The sequence below is a fragment of the Etheostoma spectabile genome, chromosome 12 (assembly GCF_008692095.1).
Source record: "Etheostoma spectabile isolate EspeVRDwgs_2016 chromosome 12, UIUC_Espe_1.0, whole genome shotgun sequence".
In the NCBI taxonomy this organism is placed as follows: Eukaryota; Metazoa; Chordata; class Actinopteri; order Perciformes; family Percidae; genus Etheostoma; species Etheostoma spectabile.
In genome coordinates, this window is record NC_045744.1 from 25,636,976 (window position 1) to 25,661,199 (window position 24,224).

Genomic DNA, 24,224 nt, shown 5'->3' on the forward strand with positions numbered 1-24,224 from the left:
GTGTGTGTGTGTGTGGCTAATGAATGCCAGCATCAAGCCCAGTGGACTGCGCCCTCATTAGCATCAGAAGATTTTTTTTAGCTTCCTAGCTGAGAGTGCTGTTTCCCAAATATAACCGCCGAGAATAACTGTTTCCCGGCCACGCAGACCTCCCCTTGTAGAAGAATACATTTTCAATAAATCTATTATTATTTCATTCAATTATAGTCCATCTGCATCTTAAGCTGTACCTAAATCAGACTGTGATTAAATGCAGTGGGAACATTACATCTTATGTTGACATACTGTACATTTTCAAAACTGGAATCTTCGGCTGTATCTATAATAAACCATGCAGATATTGATGGCGGCATGTTGATCAAGTTGTTATTTGGCAATTTTTTGTGTACCTTCCTAGAAGAATCACTTAGATTGTACTACATGCAGCTGAAGACTGAACCGATGGATTTGGCTGCTCTAAATACAGTGGGGCTCAAAGTTTGGGCACCCCGGGTAAAAATTTGTATTATTGTGCATAAAGAAGATGAAAAGAAAAGATGAAAAAATCTCAAAGGCATCAAATGACAGATTAGACATTCGTATGTCACAAAAAGTTAGATTTCAATAATTTACACTTTCAAAATAACAGAAAACAAAAAAATGGCATCTGCAAAAGTTTGGGCACCCTGCAGAGTCTCTAGCATGCACCGCCCCCTTTGGAAAGCTGAGACCTGACAGCGTCATGGATTGTTCTCAATCGTCGTCTTGAAACACCAGGTGATGTCAATCTTAAGGTTTTAAATGCCCAGACTCATCTGACCTCGCCCCAAAATCAGCACCATGGTTTATAAGCAGTGTCTAGAAAACTGAAACTGAAAATAGTTGACACTCACAAAGCAGGAGAAGACTAAGAAGATAGCAAAGCATTTTTTTAGATGCCATATCCTCCGTTCGGAAGTAATTAATAAATGCAGTCATCAGAACATGTGGAAGTTAAAGCAAGATGGAAGACCACAAAAAAGATCAGACAAACAGCTCGCAGGATTGTGAGTAAAGCAAGTCCAGACACACGTTTAACTGCACGATCCCTCCAGAAAGCCTGGCAGACCTGGAGTTGTGGGTACACCATTCCACTATAAAGAGATACTTGTACAAATATGGTCTTCATGAAAGCGTCATCAGAAGAAAACCTCTTCTACGTCCTCACCACAAAAATCAGCGTTTGAAGTTTGCAAATGAACATATAGACAAGCCTGATGTATTGTGGAAACAAGTTCTGTGGACCGATGAGGTTAAAATAGAACGTTTTGGCCAGAATGAGCAAAGGTACGTTTGGAGAAGAAAGGGCACAGAATTTAATGAAAGAACCTCTGTCCAAGAGTTAAGCATGGGGGGGGGATCAATCATGCTTTGGGGTTATTTGCAGCCAGTGGCACAGGTAACATTTCATGAGTAGAAGGAAAAATGGATTCAATAAAATTTCAGCAAATTTTGGATGCTAACTTGATGCCATCTGTGAAAAAGCTGAAGTTGAAGAGAGGACGGCTTCTACAAATGGATAATGATCCTAAACACACCTCAAAATCCACGGTGGATTACATCAAGAGGCGTAAACTGAACGTTTTGCCATGGCCTTCACAATCTCCTGACCTCAAGGTACAAGGTATTAACTCTGCAGGGTGCCCAAACTTTTGCAGACGCCATCTTTTTGTTTTGTGTTGTTTTGAAAGTGTAAATGATGGAATTAAAATCTAACTTTTTGTGACATATTATACGAGTGTCTAATCTGTCATTGATGCCTTTTGGAGATTGTTCCATCTTTTCTTGGCTTCTTTATGCATATTAATACAAATTTGTACCTGGGGTGCCCAAACTTTCGAGCCCCACTGTAAGTAGTGATGATTTAAAAGTGTTTCTCATTGAAATGAATAAAAAAATTGTTTCCTGATTTTTTCATGTGATGTGGCAGTAAAGCCATAAAAAGAAAAGAAAATGGGGGTGTTCTGAATTTTATTATTTCAACAAATGCACATTTAACAGTTTCAACAAGTGTTGGGACAATAGTGTACATATGTAATCATATACTGTATCTCTAATGTCCCTCAGCCTGGGAAGAATTATCTAAATTTGGTATATTAGGGATTGGAACATTAGGCTCTGACTGACTCTCACACACAGACACGCACGCACGCACGCACGCACGCACCCTTTAGAGAGTCTGAGCCAGACAGAGTGAGACAGCATAGACAGTGCAGGAGCCAGAGGACAGAACCATTCTGATTTAATGTAGGCAAAGAATGAGAAACATGGCAAGAGAGACAGAGAATAAGCATGGAACATGGAAAGGGATGACTCAGACAGAGAGACAGAGACCCTAACAAACCGTGGCCATGTGATGCAGCAGTAGCTAAGGAGAACTAGACAGGTCAGAGAGGGGGATTAGACACAAACACAACTCTCTTAATATAGAAACTCCATTGTGATAAAAAGCACACAAACAACCTCTACAGTCACACAGCTGGCCGCTGCCTGCTGTTGCTGATGTTTCATTCAGACCTTGATGTAATGTAACCCTGACCAGCCAAACTAAGAGAGAGGAAAGCTACTCATTTCCTGTATGATTTGAAACAGAGATTTCTTCATTACTGTATCTGTGGCCTGCTGTTATTGCAAAACAAATAAAGAAAAACAAAACATTCCTCAACAAAAATGTGTCCAGGTTTGATGCAACATTTGGTGTAAATGACCAGAATGCTTTTATTCTCCGATAACAATTCTTGTTAGTATTGATAACAGTGGTTCATTCTGAAAGCGTCTTATAAACATCACAGATTGTGGTGGTGAACTGCAGTACTCTGTTACAATGGTTATCAGATACAGGTCATTTATTTATACATAAATACATACATAAATAAATATATATATATATATATATATATATATATATATATAATGTTATAATGATGGCTGTTCCTCTTAAAAGTGGCAAACTCTTCAAATAATTTTATTAAACGCAAAAGTAATCCCCGTGAGTAAAGACCTCAGATTTTAGACCGTTGTGAAGGCAAGGCTTCCAACAAGTTTTTCAACTCGAGGTAACGTCAACCCGTGTCGCATTTCTTTACATTGTCATCTACTCCAGGCAGTGTTTACATTACATACACTTCTATAAGTACATGGCTGAATGCTAATGTCATGGAAATGTCTATTCTTGGTTGCAGAGGTGGTTCATTGCTCCCAATTTTCGGATCACATTCCTGCTGGAACATGTCCTGTTGTGTAATTTTGGGTTTAGAAACATTTATTGGTGATTTTTCACGGTAAAAATGGAAGCTATACTCCAGACAGCCCTCAACTGCAACAGACGGTACAGAAAAGAGAAGGGCACAGACCTGACGACCCAGGAACACCAATCTGAGCAGACTGGGCTTTTTTGGAAGGAGGCTTAAAGAAAGATAGGCGCTCCAACAGTGTCTCAGACAGAGGCTGAATACAGGTGTAGCAGCACATGCACATTAAGAACAGTAAAGCATGTTAAAGTAGAAACACAAAATACCAGTATGAAGGTCTTGTTTAAGCCATACAGTAGGCAGGAGAATACATGCACCACACCCAGAACACTGTAGACAATACTGGACATACCTGGAAGGTGCCACACCCACTAGGTTGGGTCCCAGTCCTCTGAAGAGTGAACGGGTTCCCTCTCTCTCTATAATTAACCTGCAGAGAAAGATTGAGATTTCCATTATTGTTTTCCTGCTTATTCCATCATAATACAGAGCAACCATACAGTACATTTAATATCCATGTAATAGGCTTTACATAAATGTATACCATTGGGCGAATAATCATGTGAGAATAAATCACAGTTATGAATATTCTGGTAGATTCTTTCGAGTTATGTCTTGGCTGTGCATGGAGGTGAACCTTTACCTAATACACTTTAAACCAAAATGTTAAACAAAAATGTTGAAATGCTTTTATTTATTTTTTTTAAAAGAAGTTAGATGAGACAATTGTTGGCACAAATGCTTGTGTGCGAGATTTAAAACAAGTGCCGGTATTAGCTTAGCTTAGCACAAAGACAAAGAACTAGCCTTCTTTTGTAAAAACGCCGGCAAGCTTCTCATCCAGATAACCATTTTCATTCTTACTCTTACTCTCTCTCTCTTTTTTGTTATAATTTTGTTCCATAACTTTTTTTTTTTTTTAGTACCAACATATAAAGCAAAGCTATCCTGGGAAGAAATAAGCGACCCTAAAGAAAAGAAAGTAGTGCTTTGGGCTAGATAACAAACTGGTCCTTTGGGGTAGATTAAATTCTCTAGACTTTGAGCTGTCCCACACAATTAAAAACAAGACATGGCCAGAATGGTCCTTTGAGCAGCTCTGCAGTGGTGTTTTTTTCAGCTCGTGGGTTTGTGGGCTGCACCCTGGTTGTGAGATTTTGTCAACTACTGTTCATAGCTAAATACTTCACCTCAAAAATGATTTACAGTATGTAGTATGTATCGTGTTCACCATAGTCACAAATTTTAATCATAAGCTAACATAATCTGTTCTAAAATTGAACAATGCCTGTACTTCACTGCATGTTGACCCACATTGACTGGTGTGGGTTTTTTTTCCCTTTCCTTATACCGCTCTTCCCTTTCCTATTGTGTAACGGTGGTGTACAGTTTCTGCGAGTGGCAGTTTCTCTCAAGGGCAACACAAGGAGTTGTTTGTGTCGACACACACACAAGCAAAGTTTTTGAGGGTAAAACAATGTTCTGATTAACTGCAATCAAAAAAGGCATTAGTACAATGTTATTAAACACAACCCTGAAGTAAGTCTTGCTAAAGCAGCCAAACTGACAACGAAAGGATACCCAAATATTGCAACTGCCAGTGAATTCTTTTTGACTTCATAACCTGGCAAATCAGTAGACGTAAAAAAGCAATACTTTTTCCTGAAATGCAACGTAAAATACGGTAAGTTTGTATAAGATTCCTAGTTTGCAAAATAACTCATGCAAGCATTTGCCGGTGGAAAATTCCATGCATAGCAGCTTGTACATTATGTAGTATGTCTAACAGTGTGACATGCTCTGTGACAGGCATGGAAATAGGTTACAACAGAACAGGAGTAGAGCACTGTAGCTACGTTAAACATTTACTTTAACACTGTTAATCCCTCAGTGACCAACGGTAAGTACGAGTACCGAGTCAAATATATATCCAACCAATGTTGGATTCCCCTATGCTCTCACTTCCCATTTTAGTGGTAACTTTCCACTGTTTGTTCAGAAGATGAATGAGATATCATGTGGCACCCAAAAACAGCCCCAGAGCTTCACGGTCAAAATGAGGCTTAATATAATCTGCTGTCTCTGGGTGCCATTAACCAAATATACTCGATGCCGGACTTTTTATCTGTTGCATATCTCAAGTGTCTTGGTTACAAAGTCTGCTGCTCGCAAAAAACTAAACCAGTAGTTCCCTAAGAGAAAATTCACCAGCAATCCCAAAAAGCTTAAAACTTACTCCCCAGGGCAGGTTTAAGGTTAACTATCCATTGAGAGTTTTTTCCCCATTTTGGTCTGTCATTACACTGATGTAACTTTCTGTCTCCTGGAATATTCAAAGTGTCATGCTGAGGCAAATAGTAATCCTCAAAAAGCACATTTAAAGAGTCAATGTAAACTCACGGGAAGATTATAATGATACTAGACAAACAACCGGTTTTATTATTACTATGGATACACTTTAGAGTACCTAGATCTGACAGCAAAGAGAGTGCGTTCCTGCTCTGACATACTGCTACAAACCCTCCTAACTTAGAAATTTAATTTGTTTCTTTCAGACCTTCTTCCTTCAGCGGCTGTCCACGCACATTCATTGAGTGAGTAATGCAACTCGGGATAAACGCAAATTCACTCGTAGGCTGACCTATTTACAACTTGGTGAGAGGTGCCTTGGCCTTGATTTGTGCTGCAGAATGGCATCTGTTAGCTTCCATTTGGTTCTTGCTGTAACATTGCAGAGTATGTATTTAGGCTGCCTTGTACTAATGAGGTGACTATACCCTTACATCTCTAATTTACACGCAAACATTTTCAGAAACAATCGACCTATCCCGTAGCTAGTCAAAGCTAAGAGGGGTTGACCTTAATTGCTGAATGGGTGCACCTGTCGATGTGCTCAAACCTGGTGCTTTAAAATTGTTTTACCCCACCCCCGTGGCTGTAACTTCCTGAAGAAGGCTAGACGCTGAAACGCGTGGAGTTGTTTTGATCTTATTCTATTTAGAATGTGCCAGATGCAATAAAGGCATTTTATATATATATTTTTGGAAAAGATGAGTGCCTTGACTTCTTCAAAGATGTTTGGTATGGTTCCTTTTTGAAGTCATCCCTAGTAAAGTCAGTTCAATTAACATTTTGCCTAATTCTCCTTACTTGAGACAGTGCAGAGGCCCTGGTGGAGCGACACGGGCCACACTGGCTCCATTGACGGTGCTGAGCTGGACTTCAGAGATGTAGAGAGTGATGGAAGAGGACTGCAGTCTGGTCTTCACAACCTCCAGAGGACAAGTCAAAATTGCGCCCACTGTGCCACCACATCTAGAAGGGAGTAGGGAAGGGGTTAAGGATTAAAAGGTGCAGAAATATATGATATAGTGGACGAAAGGGTCAACACTCTGCATAAGGACATCTTAATAACTACAAAAGCATCAAATATTTGTATTGTTTTCATTTTTGCTCATTCCCTCTGTCCTGTAAAGCGTCTGAGTGTCTTAAAAAGTGCTCTATAAATACAATGTAATAAATCATTATAATATTTTTTCCATGTCACATCTATATTTTGGCTATGTCCCCTGCCAGTGATCTTTTTTTAAACCATCCTCCAATACTGATCTCCCCAAACACTGCCTAAATCATTTTAAACTGATTGTGTCACCAGACATCAAACCACCATGACCTGATGTTGCGATCCTGCAACATGCAAGAGTGTATAACTGGTTTCATGATGCAGTTTACTGGAAAGTGACCATGGTTCAGTGTAACTGCAACCACTTTGCTAAATGTTGCCATCCGAGTAGGCGAGAATGAGTTGTCATGAAAATTAGACTCCTGTGTAGCTGGCTCACTGACCACACACACTTCCACACAAACATGACTGCTGCTTACAAACGAGGCAAAGAAACTGATCATGTTGCTTAGACTTTGACCTTTGCTCTGACTGAAGCCATCAACATGTAAACAAACCAAAGCAAATTCTACTGCATCAATTTCCTCCACATATAAAATCATTGTATTCTCCATTTCATTCATGTGGTATGAATTAGTACTTTATTCTTATAACCCCATGGCTACCAGACGTCATCTCAAAACAATGTCCTGTCCGAGTGCCACACATGCACATTAGTTGATCCTCTCTGCTTTCACTACAATAGGACTTGTTTAAACAAGCTTCGCAATCAAACAACCCCAAAGCTGTAAAAGCCTAGCTGACTACCGCAGTGACAAACCATACAAATGCTCTACAGGTCAGGTTAAAAGTGAAAACTAGCTGCAGCCCTACAGTAGTGTGTGCTGACATCCTGGCTACTGGCAGTGAATTCCTCTAGCTTCAGTCTCTTTCCAGTGCAACACCAGCTATATTTACCTTTCAAAAGACGGACCTACATTCATGCTCACAGGCATCCATGACCCTTGGCCTACTTTCAGAGCATGTGTTAGTGTGTCTAGTGGCTGTGAGAGGCAGCGCTGCGCTGGAGGCATCCAGCTCAGGTTTTTGGGGAAAGCAAAACTGGTTTTGCTTATTGAAGAGAGCAATGTATTTTCCTTTGTTCTCCGATTTTAAATCTCTGACAAAAAAGATGACAAAAGAATTGTAGTGTGATGAGATCACCATATTTTAATGTCAATAGTGTGGTGCAGATTTGAAATCAGACATAACAGACGAAGATAAAATGAAGACAAAAGATTGTAATAAGAGAGAGACATGCTGTCTCAATAAAGTGCTACATTTTACATATGTGTTGACATTTTCTTTTCTATAAAGGGGTTGTTGACTCTGTCTACAGTGTTGTGAATGAGAATTGTTGCTCAACTGTATGGGCTGCCTGTTACATAAAGCAGTACTTTTTTAACCTAGTTTGGGAGGCTTATTTAGTGCTTTACAAAAGGATCCTCAGAAACAGCACAACACTAAAAGAAAATGTAATATTATCAGATGTATGTTTGCAGGGTAGTGCTTACTATCTATGCTATCTACTGTACATGAAAATGTGTTTGAACCCCAAAATAGCGTGGGTGTATAATGCTAAGCAGCCCAGCTAAGTTAGATGAGTTGTGATTTCAACAGTTACTAACTTAATTGACTCACATAAACAGGCCTGTAACTGACATCTCGTTTTATTCATCTAATTAACCTCTTAAATTCTTCACATGCCAAATCTCTGGACAAAATTAGAAGAATTGTTGTCGCTGCTGCAGAACTTCATCAAGTTATCGAGAGAGTTCAGCAACGAGCCGGAAATTATTTGAATTTGCCTTCGAAATAAAAGCTTAAAATCTTGTCAGTTGAACAGAAGATGTCGGTATTTACAGGCATCAAAGGAGAAAAAGGTTTAAATACTAAGTGGTATCCCGAAGACACACTTTAAGCTAAAACGCCTTCTCTCCCTGTCACATTTGTGTTAAAATTTGTGCCAATGGTTTTATTTTGAAATGTTGACAGAAAGTTTAGTTCTAACGGGCAGGTTGGACCATTGAGACGAACGTGCACACAGCGGACAGGATTGTAACACATGCACGCGCTGCATAGAAAAACCGGCCCTTGTTAACTAGCTAACGTGACCGCTTAATTTAGCTAACGTTAGATAACCCAGACGAGTCCGACTAATGTTATATGTTTTAATACTGAGACTATTAACAACGCCAATATCTCAGTAGACTGACTTACCCTCCAGCGAACAAATGAACCAGTGTGTCCCTTTGGCTCATTATTTAGCACGCCCTGCCAAGCAGCGCACTTCGGGGCTGCGGCAGAGGGTCAAACACGGGTTTGGGTCTCGTCCCTTCCCGTTGCTTTCTTCCCCCGAGAGGATGCGCACGAAGATGGGCAAACGTCGTCGATGGTGATGAGCCAGTGGTGGGGCGAGTCTGCGGTGATTCAGACTGCAGTGGGCCGACAAACCCCCCTCTGTCGCTCTCAGCTTGCTCAGGTTCCCCTCTCACAGAGACAGCTTCTTATCTTCGACCAAACCACCGGCGAGCTGCGAGCCCACCAGGTTATCTACTGGCAGAATAATACTTCAGGTCTCTAACGAACGGTTTTATGGCACATCCACGGGTTTGTCTCGATTATCTCCTCTGCTTTCATCGCTGCAGCGAGTGGGAAGGAGGCAGAGCTCATAGTATTTCCTGTACAATCATAGGCTGGAAAACAGACGCTGCTATTGGTCAGCCTGATCCGTGACGTCACCTCTTCTCCGCCCTTATCATGCACTGTTCACATGCTCAATGAATGGATCGGAGCTGCTCTACGTCGGAAACCTTTTTCTCGAAGCTACCATGTTTGAGTGTGACACAGTTTGGTCTGAAACTTATTTTTACCGTCTCTAGTCTGTAAGTATTTGAAAGAGCAGGTCTTCTATTGCTGTGGTTGTCTCATTCAAGACAGACCGGAGACAAAAAACACATAGACAACCACACAAAAAGTAACATCGATTAGGTTGACAACCAACAAGCAACAAATAGAATTGATAATAATAAAACAATAGCTATCCTTACAATATTAAGAATAGAGTAGATAGCCTTCTTTGCCATTGTATTAAATACACTGGACTTAGGAGTGCTATGCCTGATCAGTGCCCTTAAAAACAACAGGAAAAACATAAAGACAAAATTATTGTAATTTTTGGACAAGAATAAAAGTATAAAATACAATGAGTATAAAGTATAGTATAAATAAATGTAACCATTTCACTGTTATGGATGTAATTCTTACACTAGAATAGATTTACACATAGAAATAGGTTTATTTAGCAATTGTGGTAATCTTTCATACCAATGCCAAAACCCAGGACTGTGTAATGGCAGTATCGAATCTGCAGGATTTTTGCATCAATGTAATGAGTCAATTCCATCAGTTCCCTGTATTACTGGTTATTTAATCTATACATGATTTCTTTATGTTATTATTTGATCCGTTTAAGACAAGTGTTGCCAAAACATGCAGACTGTCTGTTAAATTAGAGATTAAAACAGGCAACTGTCTAGATTAGATTAGATTAGATAATACTTTATTCATCCCACAGTTACAGCAGCAGCAGTTTCCTACAGTAAAAGCAACAAAAAAAAACAAGTGAACACACAAACAAACAGGCAAACAACAGACAATGAGCAGAAGGTATAGAATGAATGTAAAGTGGCGTCAAATAAAAGGTATTGTAAAGTGTGGTTGCCATAGTACAAAAAACAAAATTGCAGTGTAAGTAAGTGCCGTTAAAATTAAAAGGAATATGCAGTTAAATAATATAGCAAAAGTCTATTTGAAATTAATAATTTAACAAGGAACAAGAAAGGAACATTTACTTATTCATAGGGGAACTTCAAAAAAAATCTTAGTATGTTATATATGCTTTAATATTTGGTCGTGCATGGAAACAGCAGCTGCAGGTCCACATCTGCCTAACTGGATTTGATTTCCCTTCTGAAAGCTGCTACCCAATCAGCTGACTGCACTCAGAATAGTTGATTGGTGATTCAATAAAGGAGCTGAACGAGTACACACAGTTTTGTAATTGGGAGCACAGTATGACAAGTTGGAGTCATGTGCATGGTTTCACTCCACACTTTTGTGCAGTCAAAACAAATAATGTCATGTCCTGCATTAGATGGGATATGAAGGTCTCATGACTAGGATGGATGGGTAAGGAGTGATTCGGTGTCAGGTGAAACGGCACGGCGGGCCTCTTGTTGTTATGTAATACAAATCTTAGATGATATAAATGGGTTTGCCCTGATTGATGATGCCCAGACTTTACAGAAAAGAAATTGCAAAAAGATATTTCTGAACCCCATCTCTTTTGTTGAAAGTGTACTTATGTTTTTGGCTGGACCTTAGGACCAGCCCTACAACCTCAAAACTCTGTCCCTATGTCCCTCTGTCACTGAGTGATGAAGTTCCACCATTGGTCGGAACAAGCGTGAAGGACAATTGCGCCCAAATTCATTTTAACGCCCCTTTGGAAATGAGCTGTGAATGTACCTTCCCTAGACCCATCTCAGTTACAGCTGAGAAGGGTCTGGTCAACCAGGCTAGCCCAATACAGTAAAACTGCACATTTTAAAGTGGCCTTTCATTGTAGCCAGCCAAAGGCACACCTGTGGAACAATCATGCTGTCTAATCAGCATCTTGATATGCCCCACCTGTGAGGTGGATGTGTTATCTCAAATGGTACTCACACCTTCACCATGAGGTCACAGGACGTCATCCACGTGGATTTTTAGTCACGTGGATTTACTGCTGAAAGAGGGACCGCTTCATCTCAACCGGCAGCTCAGCTACAAGAATTTATACATTTTAAAATATATGGCAATCTAAGATAAACAGTTAAGCTTTAGACAAACAGCTTTTGTTTTAGCTTGTCGCTATTAGCCGAGGTAGCTCGATGTGCTAGTGTAAAAAATAACGGCAGGGGATGAGAGACTGTGACAGTGGTGGTTAATATAGCCTATCACTTTCGCTATTAAACAAGAGTGTTAAATGGTCACCAAAGTACCATATTGGACAGTCAGGCATTGAATGTACATTTGCAGTGCGAGTAAGGCAGCACAGTCAAGTTAGTTCTTACAAGGACAAGCCAGCGTGCATCGGAAAATGAGAGAAACTGAATTATTGCCTCCTGCTGACTGTTTAACGGATCACGAGATGGAACTGCAGCGATTTAATTATACTGTTATTGAAAGCCAAACGCTTTGAATAAGTGTTGCAATCTGTCTGTCTATATCTGTCCGTCTGCCTCTCTGTTCCAGTCTGTGGCTGTCTCACCCCCATTCATTTCTTACTGTAAATAAATGATGTAGGGATATAGGCCTATCTTGCATTTATGTTACTATTGTGTATGCGTGCCAATCCTCACAGTTCAAAACGTCCGATTGTGACACATAAATATAACTTACACGTGATCAAACTTGAATTACTATCATTAATATTTTATTTGTATCTAATCGTATGTAATTGTTTAAATATTGGAGAGACAAAAGTAGTGCAACATGAACTAAAGGAGCAATGTGCTACACACACACACACATATATACATATATATATATATATATATATATATATATATATATATATAGGACACATGACATATATATTTAGGACAGCAGATGAACCAACACTCGTGCTTCATGATTGATATCCTACACATGCAGAGGAAAGATGTGTTTTTTGGACTTTGACAATGCTCTGAGGTATGTGGGAGTATGTGTGAGTGCATGCCTGCATGTGTGTGTGTGCGTGTTTTTGTGTGTGCGTGCGTGCGTGCGTGCGTGCGTGTGTGTGTGAGGATCCCTGCTCTCAGTGTGAGCTCTGAGTGAATCCGTTCTTTATCAGTGTTTGGGTTCAAAGGGAATGATAAGGAAGAGTAGAGGGTAAGGCAAAAAATAGATTTTGTTTAAGTAGTGGTTAAACATTACAAGTGGAGGTCACGAGTTACTAAAGTATAAGTAGCTATATACATAAAGATATATACAGTAGCCTATATATATATATATATTACTTCATCATCAGAAGTCCTGCATTCAAAATGTTCCTTTAGTTATATTATGCAAGCATTATCAACAAAATGTATTTAGGTAAGTCATTACGCCTGTTATATTAGTTATGATGTATGTATTTAGTTTTTGTGATAAGATTTTGATTCATATTTGAAACAACGAGGAGAGTTGCAAAGACCAGTTGGAGTGTAAAAGACAAAAACAAACAAATAGTATTATTATTATTCTCATTGAATTATTATCACTGATTTATTAACATATAAGTCACATTTTAATGCAGTTGGTCGAGGTACTTTTACACATTTTAGTTAGGCTACTGTTAATTGCAATTTAATTTACTGTACAGGAATGCATCATATTTTATATGTTCGGTATATACTGTATACAGTCGTTATCTACAACTATAGCTGTCAAAAAAAGGTAGTGGAGTAAAAATTAGGACTACAATATTTCCACCTGAAAGGTGGAGAGTAGATATGAAGTAGCATACTGTCAAGTAGGCCACATCCCTACGTCTAAATTGTACTCCAGACCTTAGGCTACACAAGTTACTCAGTTACTTTCCACCACTGTTGTAGTTTAGACCAGAGGTTCCTCAAAGACTCATGGGAACTTTTAGTGAACATTTAACCTTGACATTGTTGTATTTTGTCAATGTATTGTTTTTTAGGGATTGTAATTAATAGTTAGCATTGTTCATACCCCTCAAACCCCCTGTCTCTTACCCCTCAAGGTCCATGAACTTCACCTGTGGAACAACTATCCCTACCGTCCTCCCACTGAGAGAGAGACTTAACGCTGACACCCAGCGGTATTATTTTGACATATCGTATTGTAAAAAAAAATTGTCGATGGAGAATCGTTTCCTTGTTGAAATTGAACCTGACAAAACCAAACAAAACCTCAGTAACATTATGAGTAGTGAAAAGATAAATCACATAGAACATATGTAGTTTTTGTAAAGCCTGCTTTGTTTAATCTACATTATGCTCTCAAAATAACTGATGTTTCAATAAAATAATTAATGGGACACATTAAGTGATTACAAACTTTCATTTTTAGTTTTCACTAGACTTACATGGTTACTGATCTCCATAACAGTACATTTGGCAATAGAACATGATCCGTAGTTCTTACAAGAGTAGTCACTATTTTCAGACATATGAGATTACTTACGCGTGTTATGTGTCTGTTATTACAATATCACTCAGGACTTTGAAGGCAGCATTGCGTCATGTGACCAGTGCACAGCCGAGGGATGCTGAGGCTTGCCCGTTGCTAGCCTGTTAGCCATTAGCCGCGTCTAGTAATCCTGACAGAAACAGCCGTTTCCTTTCACGTTTTCGAAGAAAAACACCCGGGGGTGATATGCTACAAGCGATGGAGATGATACAGCGCATGTGGTCGTCTTCTGTATCCCCTCATTTCATCAGTTTTTGGTTAGAAGTCAATGTCATAATTTGTAGCTAGAGCTGTCCAGTTAGCTCAGCTAGCTTGTGTCTGGTTAACGCAGGACCCAGGCCAAGCGAGAAAAGGGAGGCCGTCGGGTGAGTACATTTACGCTAACATCTTTTTTTCACTTATTTTTACCAGCTTTTCTCTAAAACCAACATCACATCGCAGCTTGTTGCTTCACAGCTTTGCATGTTTTTCTAGTATTAGGATGAATTGTGCCTTTGTTGGCAGTTGAAATGTTACAGTAACGACACTGTATCAATCATGTAGCTAGCTACATATCGGCCTTAATCATCGAAAATTGGAAACCGACAGTGGAGATTAACGGTGCGCACGCAGTCTGACAGTTCAAAGTTTTATTTTCTTTACGTGTATTAGGATGATAACATTGCTAAACTACACGATTTTAAAACAATACATAATATCGCAACGACAAGGGGCGGGGCCAGACGTTGTAAACATTAGGGGCTAACCCCAGCCCAAACCTACATCTCTTCCCAAGCCATTTGATAATAGAATGACTAATAATCTGTACATCGTTTGAGAAAAACATGATCATGTAGGGCCCAACATCCTATTTTGTATTTGATTATTCTCCAACTGTCTTCATCATTCTTAAACCAGAACTCAAAAAGAGCACATCTACATAGTGTAAATAATAGCATCACTAATCTTAAAAGCCATTTTTGTTTTACTATGCTGGAGTAGACTAGAGTTCACAGAATGAATGTTTAGCTGCAAATCTGCCACATTTGAATCATAATCCCATAATCTGAACTACTCTAGTTGCAAATCAAGTATCCTCCTAAATGCTATCTCAAATGCTCAGATTTGAAAATTAGGCCAACAAAAGGACATTTAATAAATTCTACTAGATTTATTTGGGGAATAACATAGTAGTAGTATTAGTTGTAGCATAGAACAGTTGAAGGTATTTAAAAAAAAAACTAAAGATTTGGGAGTTTTGAGAAATCTCCGCCCCTGGTTAATTACATTAATTTGGTTCCTTTTTCGTGGCTTTAGATACACTAATACGCTTCTATACATGTATTATTATAATGCTTCTTTTCATAGAAGTTGTTAAATGTGACCGTGTCAGTCTGGAAGGCAGGTTGCAGGGACCATAGGGGTGCACAGTTGCTTCTTGAAATGACCCCCAGAACACTTCTAACTATTTCCTCTGCACAGCGCTGTTCTGCATTATGTATTTGGGGTGGTAAAGGCGCAGTGGATATGACACATGCCTTTGGTGTGGGAGACCCGGGTTTGATTCACACTGTGGTACATCAACATGTCCTTGAGCAAGACACTTAACCTAGTTGCTCCAGAGGCGTGAGACCTCATATAGAGACAGCAACTGTAAGTCCCTTTGGATAAAAGCGTCCGCTAAATGACATGTAATGTAATGTATCTGCTTGCCAACCCAGTTTGTTGAAGCCATATCACCATTATTTAGGAAACATATTAATTACTTCTATTGAGTTCAATTTTTTAAACATGCAATGCATTTTTTATGGCTCCACTATCGCCCCAATTTAAAAGTTCTAGTTTTACATTGCTCCCTGCTCCAGGACACATTTGGTATTTTAAGAAACTGTGACATCCTGATTTTTTAAAAACCATTTTCTTTGGGGCTCCGGCATTAGCCTTCACAACATGGCTTTGTACTGATGGGCCCATTTCGCAAATGGGGAATTTTGAGGATTTGTTTTGGAACATTTTGAAGGTTGTGTGTGTCATGTTTATTTCCAGTAAACAATTTTTCTAGCTTTTTTGAGACCTAGAGCTGGAGCTTCCTTTGCTCTTTCTCTCTCTCTCTCTCTCTCTCTCTCTCTCTCTCTCACACATCGCATCACTGAGACTCATATAGAATCTTACAACATCATGTTGTACTTATGATGTCATTTCGAGTCGCCCATACTTTCTGGCTTGTTTGTAATCCACCAGGCAGTTGGTGTGTAGGTGGACGAAGGAGGAGAGGAGCAGGACGTTGGACCTGGATCAGACCTTCTGAAGTTGCCTCCGCTATCGTCTTGGTCCCCATCACCCTCAGCCGAGCCATGTCTTCGTCAGGGTGCTGCCACCTACCTGGCTCACTTTGTGATTACTCAGGGAACGCCGAATCAGATGCCTCTAAGGATTCGGAGGAGTCCGATTCTACCGCGCAGGCCCAGTACATCGCCAAGGTGACGGCTAAAGATGGCCGCCCACTCTCCACCGTTGTCAAAGCGGTGAGCTTGCAGAGGTAAGAGAGGGAGGAACTCACATGGGCGCCCTAATGAATGTACTGTAATTACATTGTGCTTTGGTTGATCATCCCATTGTTGTCGTCTCTGCTTCGCTCAACAGTGACGTGGGCATGTGTCGGATCTGTCATGAGGGAGCCGGAGGGGAGACGCTGCTCTCCCCCTGCGACTGCACTGGCACTCTGGGTAAAGTGCACAAGAGCTGCTTGGAGAAGTGGCTGTCCTCCTCCAACACCAGCTACTGTGAACTGTGTCACACAGAATTCACTATTGAGCGACGGCCACAACCGCTCACACAGGTTGGTGGGCTTTTTGCTGCAAGGATAAACATTTTTACTGTCTTGTTTTGTTTGTACAAAAGCAGGTGGAAATGAGCAAGACTATTTCGTCCAAATCAATTCTCCTTAGGCCGTGGACTCATATTTTCTCAGTGTCTGTTATATTCATTTAAAGCCATGTATAGAGCTGCAAGGATTAATCGCCAACTATTTTCACAATCAGTAAAAATTGTGAGAATGTTTTGGTTTCTTTTCTCCTCTGTGACAATAGAGACAATATCCTCGAGCTGAGGATGAGAAGTATATGTATACATGTGTAATGACAATAAAGTTGAATCTAATCTAATCTAATTAATTAACAACTACTTGGGAAAATAATATATAATATAATAATAAACTGATTCATTGACAATGAAAATAATTGTTGATTGCCGCCCATCTCTAGGATGTGAGATGATTTGCTCGTATTTATAACATAGTCGCCTGACATTGGAGTAAGAGCATTGTATTCAAAGTACAAGTTTTAAAAAGCATCCATGCATCCATATCAATATATCCATATCAGTTATGCAGGAAACTCACCTTTTTAATTCTCATTTACTTAGCAAAATGTAGTAATAGTAATTGCAAACTGAGATGCCCCAATCAATCACAGTACCACTAAAGCTGCTGTTAAACCGTTCTGCGCTGGCCGTTCCATTGTTTTGGAACCAACTAGGCGCAGCGCCATCCTTGGCGTCACGCACCACTCAAACTTCAAATGATTTCAGCTTTGACCTGGTTGCCACTGACCTTTTTAAGGCACAACCAATTCCAGAATGTTCCTGCGCTGCCTCTTCCACCTTGCGGTTTAGCTGCCAACCATGTGCAGGCGGTTTCAGGTGATACTGTAGCAAGCCCATTTTCAGTTGAACCAAATCAACTCTTGATTTTGCTCTCGTCCAGTGGCTGAAGGACCCCGGCCCTCGCAGTGAGAAGCGCACGCTGCTGTGCGACATGGCGTGCTTCCTTCTCATCACGCCACTGGCAGCCATTTCTGGCTGGCTGTGTCTGAGGGGAGCCCAGGACCACCTGCAACTGAAGAGCAGACTGGAGGCTGTCGGCCTCATCGCCCTCACCATCGCCCTCTTCACCATCTACATCCTCTGGACACTGGTAACTAAGGCATTACTTAGCTTATTCTCCTGTTACTGAGAAGCCTGTTTATGAAGTCTATGTACTTCTGTTGAGGCGCTGGCACAGATTGAATGTTATTTTTCTTTGCCATCTTCACACCCCACAAGCTGCTTCTACGTAGTATACAGTATATATTTTTCTTGGCGTCCCAGATAGATTTAACAAAATAAATCAGATAAGCATTTAATGCCAAGTATCGCTTAAGAGGAATTTGCCTTGGTTGTTGGTGCATACATTAACATTTTAAACATGACCATGAAATAAATAAATAATAAATACAGGACTAAATAACACATACATATAACTATTTAACATTAAGAGAAGAAAGAGGCTGTATGGAGGCTGTGGAACCGGCATAACTCATTGAGAAGATTAAGAACAAGGTGTCTTTTAATTTGAACCTATCCTTATCTGAATGTAACTGGATCATAAACTTTAAAAGAGGATGTATTGTGAATCCCATTCTTTTACCTTCAGCAAAACAATCCTTCAAAATGCAAAATTGTGAACGATTAGCCCTTTTGCTCACAGCTCGTGCCGCAGACGCAGCTTCAGTCAGCATAATGTTGCAGACGTACTACCCTGCCTCAAATATCTTGGTGTCAGTTTTATTGACGCGTGTCTTTTCCTCCCCGTGTCACCGCTTGTCTCGCCCCCTCCCACTCTTCTTCCATTCAATCTCAGGTTTCATTTCGGTATCACTGTCAGTTGTACTCGGAGTGGAGGAGGACCAATCAGAAAGTGCGCCTGCTCATGCCCGACATGAAAGGGGCCCACACCACCCAGCGTTCAGTGCCGACCAAGTCGACCAAGAAAATGACTGACGAGACCATCGTATGAGTGCAGAGCGGTGGCTAGAGGAATATTTAAATTAACGCCCGCCCACCGAAGCATTCTCTAAAACAAAACAAAAAGTAATCCTATTAATAAACTTTTGCACTTCATAAGGACCATTTTGAGAGGGGAGAGCTACTTTCTCCTCCTGTTTTTCCTTTGTTGAAGCACTTGATGTAAACTACTACAGTATTGGCCGAGCACAAAAGTGGTTTTGGGGAAGAACTCATTCCGGAGTCCAAGTCGATGTCGGAAACACGGACCGCCAGCGCTGGGATGTGAACGACTGAACACACAGATACCGGACTACCCAACCCAACTGTGTGTCCCTGATACAAACTTAAGAAATACTAAGACACAAGCTAATGTAGTAGGATATTACTGATTTAGCATGCTACTACAGTATAATATGAAACATATTCACTACCTATAATTCCCAATCTCCCCCCCCATATGGCCCTTCACAATGTATTTAGCTGTGTTTTTGAACAATGGGCAGCCAGTAGCCCAGCAGAAGGATAATAATAATAACCTAAAACCTAAAAAACATGATTGACAGTAAGTCTGTCTGTGAATATTGTTCAAGTGGAGGGCGACAGTCGCTCATACCAACATTGTTGTCTACAGTCTGAAGCCCTTTAAAGTTTCCTAGTAAAGCTTTATCAGTGCGGTGTGAATCAAGGAAATCAAATCTTTTTTTTCCTTGTTTAGACAACAGCTAAGGCATCACATATTTGTCAAACTTGTCCCGGGGGTAAGTGAAGATTGTGCTTCGTGGGACAACACTAACTGCAGCCGTTAACCGGCAGTGCAGTAATGTACAAGGAACTAGTATTGAAGGTGTGGTAAAAGTTTTTACATTCTAATTTGGATAACGTCTCCACTATTGTCATAAAAGTGCATTAGCTAACAGCCCTGCTCCCCTTGTAAATGCACCATTCTTTAATTGAGCTACCTAGCAAAGACCAGTAGTTATGTCCTACATCACAAGATTCGATTGTTTGTCCTACATAAGAACACAGAGATGTACCAGAGCTGGCTGGTACTCAGGAAAAGGTGCAAAAGAGAAATGTGTTTTCAGATGTCAATGTATGCAAAGTATTTTGTGTTAATGTAGTCTTCCTGCTCCACCCCCCCCCCCCCCCCCCCCCCCCCCCCCCCCCCCCCTCCCCGGGAATAGTTGGGTGTTTGTGCAATAAAACATGAGGGACTCCTGGACTAAATCAACGTCAAATGTGACTTGTTGAGTTCATCTTGTCTTTGGCAATATCTATAATCAACGGCTGTGGGGGTCATGCCCAGGGATTTAAGAACCATCTTAATAATTGTTGTTTAATATGTTTGTGCTGGGAGACCTTTATCTTTCATTATTTCTAAGATGGTCATGGTGTATACCTGTGATTCCTAACCAGCGGTACTTGTACTTCAGGGCGTACTTCTACAGTTGCCAGGAGGTGAATGTGGAAAGATTGGAGAGTAGCTCATCTAATTTGAAAAAAATCAAAATTATGATGATTAAAATACATCCAAAAATATTTAAAAAAAAAATAGCCAACTCAGCATCCTTTTGGGCTCTAAGCTGTCTCCATTTTTCAAATACATCTCCAATATTTAAATTTCAAGCCAAAAGGATTACTTGAAATTGATAGTGGTGGTCAATATTCATAAAAAAGGACAAGTTTGTGAAGGGCAATACAGATTTTGATAATGAACAACTGCAAACATTACACAATGGACCTTTGAGTAAACTGCAACACTTGTAAATGACATGTTGCAGTTATGTAAGAGTATGTGAAAACTACACAAAAGTTTTAAAATGGTAGCCAAAAGTAAGACTTAACGGTTTAAATGATTAGCTAAAAGTAACGTTAATGGAAAAGTAGTAGTAGACTAGTAGACTAGTACTAGTACAATTGCTGACCAAACCAACCTGTACATTGACAGTTCAATTATATGGAAAAAATAAACAATATCAATTTTTATATAATTTATATTTAAGTGTTTGGAACATACATTGGGAATCGATGACGAAGTACTTGAGTTCATCTGACGGGGCCGTGGGAGTACCTCAGACCGAAAAGATTGGGAACCCTGGTGTATGCAACAGATTTGACCTTTACTCAATTACTGTATTAAGTACAATTGCAATCTTTTTCAATCAAATCTTTTAATTTTTTTTACTTTCAGAACTTGTACTGTACTTCCATTTTAGTCTATTTGATACTTCTACTCTAGTACTACATTTCAGAGGGAAAGTGCACTACATATATTTTACAAAAATAGTTTCTAGTTACTTTTTAGATTAAGGTTTCACATGAAACGTATGAGTTTATAAAATTCAATACATTGCTGATACATACAGTACATACTTACGTACGTGGCTGATTGCCGTCCTTTTTCGCCTTGCGACACCTTACAGAAAAGCAGTGTGTCCCGTTTAAGAAGCGTTGTTACCTGCTTCACCAAAGAATGATTTCCCCTGCTTCTCAGATGGCTTCATTTCAACTGTTTGAGGCCACACTTCACAAAAGGAGCAACAATTCTGTTCAATTATCTTTAACCCTAACCAGGGGCATTGCGATGGGTTGGCCTCTGGGGCTCCATCCCCGAATGTTTTCTCAAATGCCCTGAGTCATTTAGGCAGACTTTACTGTCTCTCAGAGGCTGTAGCGGGCTCCGTTTTTAAGTGAAGCTAGGTATTGGTATCCTGCTCAGGTAAATAACAGTGCGAAGTTGGGCTACATTTTGGGCAAGGGAAAAATTGGCATGGCTTTTTTTTTTTCTTCTCCAAAGGGGTCACCTGACCTCTATCTGTTGCCTTGGGGTTCCTTTGTGTTGGAATTTCATACTTCGGTGGATTTCTGAGGACTATGGTTAACTGCTCCTCAGATCTCTGCAGGGTAAATCAAGGCAGCTAGCTGGACTATCTGTCCAATCGGATTTTCCTGTTGCACGACTAAAACAACTTATAAACGTACACGTTCCACCAAAACAAGTTCCTTCCGAGCCTATTTTGCAGCGGCCCCTCAGCTTTTCTTCGATGCTTAGCACCGCTCAAGACTATTGTGATTGGTTTAAAGAAATGCCAATAAACCAGAACACACAGCCAGACCCTCCTTCAGAGCGCTTTGGAGGAGGGTCTGGCAAAGCAACAATACTTGACCCCTCACCTAAAAATATCTTAGTGAAAATGGGTTCTATGTGTGTCCACGAGTCTCCCCTTTTCTTTTATTGTCAACTATCATGTTTTCACAAATGGATTTTTAGGCCTTTTATTATCACATTGCTTGAAAAATAGTGCAAATAGGTGCTGTCAATGAGGCCCTGACACACCAACCCGACGCCCAACCATCGGTGTAAAAGGCAGTTGGACTGACTGCCTCCCCGACTTGGTAAAAAAAAAGGGCCTCGGAACACACCGAAGCAACGCCGACTTGAGCGTGTCGCCCAAAAAAATGAAAACTGGCAGCTGACTGGACGAACGCGTCACATGGGTCTGGGTCTCATATTTTACAAAAATAGTTCACCTAAACGTGTTTCTGAAAACATTTTAAGGAGAAGTAGACCATGCAGAGGCTGAATCTGTTTTCATTTTAGATTGACAAAGGTCAGTTTAAAAGATTTTCGTCAGATTTTGAGAAGCGTTTGTCACGCTCATCCTGCTCGTCAAATCCGGGTTAGCATTCCACCAATCAGATTGGTCATTGAGTCCAACTGCCCGCCTTCTGATTGTCAAATTGGTCTAAATTAAAGCAGACCTCTGGCTCCACCCCTGGGCCTGACACCTATAAGATGGCACCTGAAGAGATAAAATGATCTGTGTCAAAAGTAGATAAACTAACTCCATGGATTGATGCATCAACTTAACATAAAGAAAGATACTAGTTGGCGTTACGAGGTGGTCCAGGGTCACTGTGCAGGTACAGTATGTCATTTTGTGTATGTAATGCTAAAAAGAAAGAGCACACAACAACAATAATATTGTAAAATTTAATTTCATGGCATTAATATAATGTATGTGAGCGGACAAGCTATCAAAATCAAAACAAAACAAAACGAATATATTTTACACAAAATGAAATAAGCATCAGCAGCGTCATGACCACTTTTGAAATGATGACTGAACGAGGAGGAAGAAAGCCCAAAAACAGGACTGCTGGTATGACTGAAACAGGAAGGATTCAAACCCAGGCCTCCTGCGCGCGGCAGGACCCGTCTACCAGGGAGACGTCTAGGCTTACAAGGTCTCGGGCAAAGCTATTCTGCTACTCTACAGGGGTAACTGTGGCAGCTACATACTCTACGCAATACCGTCAGTCCTGTTTTTACACTGGGATGTAGCGGATTGTCCCTGGGTCAGATTACCATTTGAAATCAAGTCAAACACTTCTTTCTGGAATTGATCGTTTGCGGCATAACGGAACTGACTCCACTGATCTAAAAAGTGCAGATTCAGACAATATTGCACCCCGGGCGGATGGAAACATGCCAACACTGTGGATTTCAATGAATAATCGACCCAGGTGAGAAGGGAAGCTTGCCACGGGTTACAGGTTCTGACAGCACTGGAGTTTGCTCCCTCTCTGGCCGTCCGTGGTGGGTGGCACGCTGATGTCCACCACGTTGTTTCCCGGGGACTCGTCATGGGCAGACCGCTCAGCAATCTGTTTCTGCGAGACGATGCGGTAGATTTCTGTTTTTTGAAAAGATGGAATAGAAACCAGATCATCCATTTTCACCTTGAATTTGTTTGTTGTTTTGGGTGCACACTGACAATCACTGGTGGAGGAAGTACTCAGATCCTTTACTTAACTAAAAGTACCAATACACCACGCTGTAAAAATACTTTGCATTCTTACAAGTAAAGGTCTTGCATTGACATTGTTACTTAAGTAACAGTATGTAAATATCATCAGAAAAATGTACTTAAAGTATGGAAGTAAAAGTACTCAATGCAGAAAAATCATCACATTTTAGAAACTGGAAACGATCTAAACTGTCAATCAACTAACTGTTTAATAGTTTTAATCATTTCAGTTGGACTTGTAGGCCTGTATATTGCTGGGTAGTTTAATTTATAATAAAACATTTCATAAACTACATGTGTGCAAAAATCTTAATTTGTAAAGAAACTAGTAACTAAAGTACTCAGAATTATGTAGTGGAGTAAAAAGTACAATATTTCTAGTGGAGCAGAAGTAGAAAGTGGCATGAAAAGACTCAAGTAAAGTACAAGTACCTCAAATTTGTACTTAAGTACAGTACTTGAATAAACAGTACTTAAATGTTTTTAGTTACATTCCACCACTGCTGATATGATACGGGAACAGGTGAAAACAAAGATGAGATTTATATTAACAAGTTGATTCTTTAGCAACAATTTTGCACAAGACAGATCAAAAGAACTTCCCACAGTAAGAGGAAGTTACACAAGTTAAAGGAGCATTCCGGTCAATTCCAACACGTAGCTCTGTTGTTT

At 40.2% G+C, this 24,224-nt stretch overlaps 3 protein-coding genes across 3 annotated transcripts in view; 1 reads left to right on the top strand and 2 right to left on the bottom strand.

The window, feature by feature from the left end:
• LOC116699049 (solute carrier family 25 member 36-A) overlaps positions 1–9,385 on the bottom strand; it is a 22,436-nt gene extending 13,051 nt beyond the window's left edge. The window contains exons 1-3 of the mRNA XM_032531428.1: positions 8,932–9,385; positions 6,420–6,584; positions 3,622–3,699 (exon numbers count right to left, since the gene is read on the bottom strand). Coding sequence (XP_032387319.1) covers positions 3,622–3,699; positions 6,420–6,584; positions 8,932–8,972 — 284 coding nt within the window. The 5' untranslated portion in view covers positions 8,973–9,385. The remainder of the gene's footprint in view (positions 1–3,621; positions 3,700–6,419; positions 6,585–8,931) is intronic.
• Positions 9,386–13,973: 4,588 nt separating this feature from the next.
• On the top strand, positions 13,974–19,657 carry LOC116698903 (E3 ubiquitin-protein ligase MARCH2). Its single transcript, XM_032531127.1, has 5 exons — positions 13,974–14,303; positions 16,159–16,456; positions 16,561–16,756; positions 17,681–17,890; positions 18,596–19,657. The coding sequence occupies exons 2-5, from the start codon at positions 16,272–16,274 to the stop codon at positions 18,749–18,751; spliced, it is 747 nt and encodes a 248-aa protein (XP_032387018.1). The 5' UTR covers positions 13,974–14,303; positions 16,159–16,271; the 3' UTR covers positions 18,752–19,657.
• A 3,067-nt stretch (positions 19,658–22,724) lies between these two features.
• LOC116698906 (ras-related protein Rab-11B) overlaps positions 22,725–24,224 on the bottom strand; it is an 8,422-nt gene continuing 6,922 nt past the window's right edge. Inside the window, exon 5 of the mRNA XM_032531130.1 lies at positions 22,725–23,438. Coding sequence (XP_032387021.1) covers positions 23,293–23,438 — 146 coding nt within the window. The 3' untranslated portion in view covers positions 22,725–23,292. The remainder of the gene's footprint in view (positions 23,439–24,224) is intronic.

What these genes read in the sequence shown, in the direction of transcription:
- LOC116698903 (XM_032531127.1), top strand. Translation starts at nt 16,272, where the DNA reads ATGTCTTCGTCAGGGTGCTGCCACCTACCTGGCTCACTTTGTGATTAC. An exon ending in GGCCACAACCGCTCACACAG is followed by an intron (nt 16,757 to 17,680) that starts GTTGGTGGGCTT and finishes GCTCTCGTCCAG; the next exon opens with TGGCTGAAGGACCCCGGCCC. An exon ending in TCTACATCCTCTGGACACTG is followed by an intron (nt 17,891 to 18,595) that starts GTAACTAAGGCA and finishes ATTCAATCTCAG; the next exon opens with GTTTCATTTCGGTATCACTG.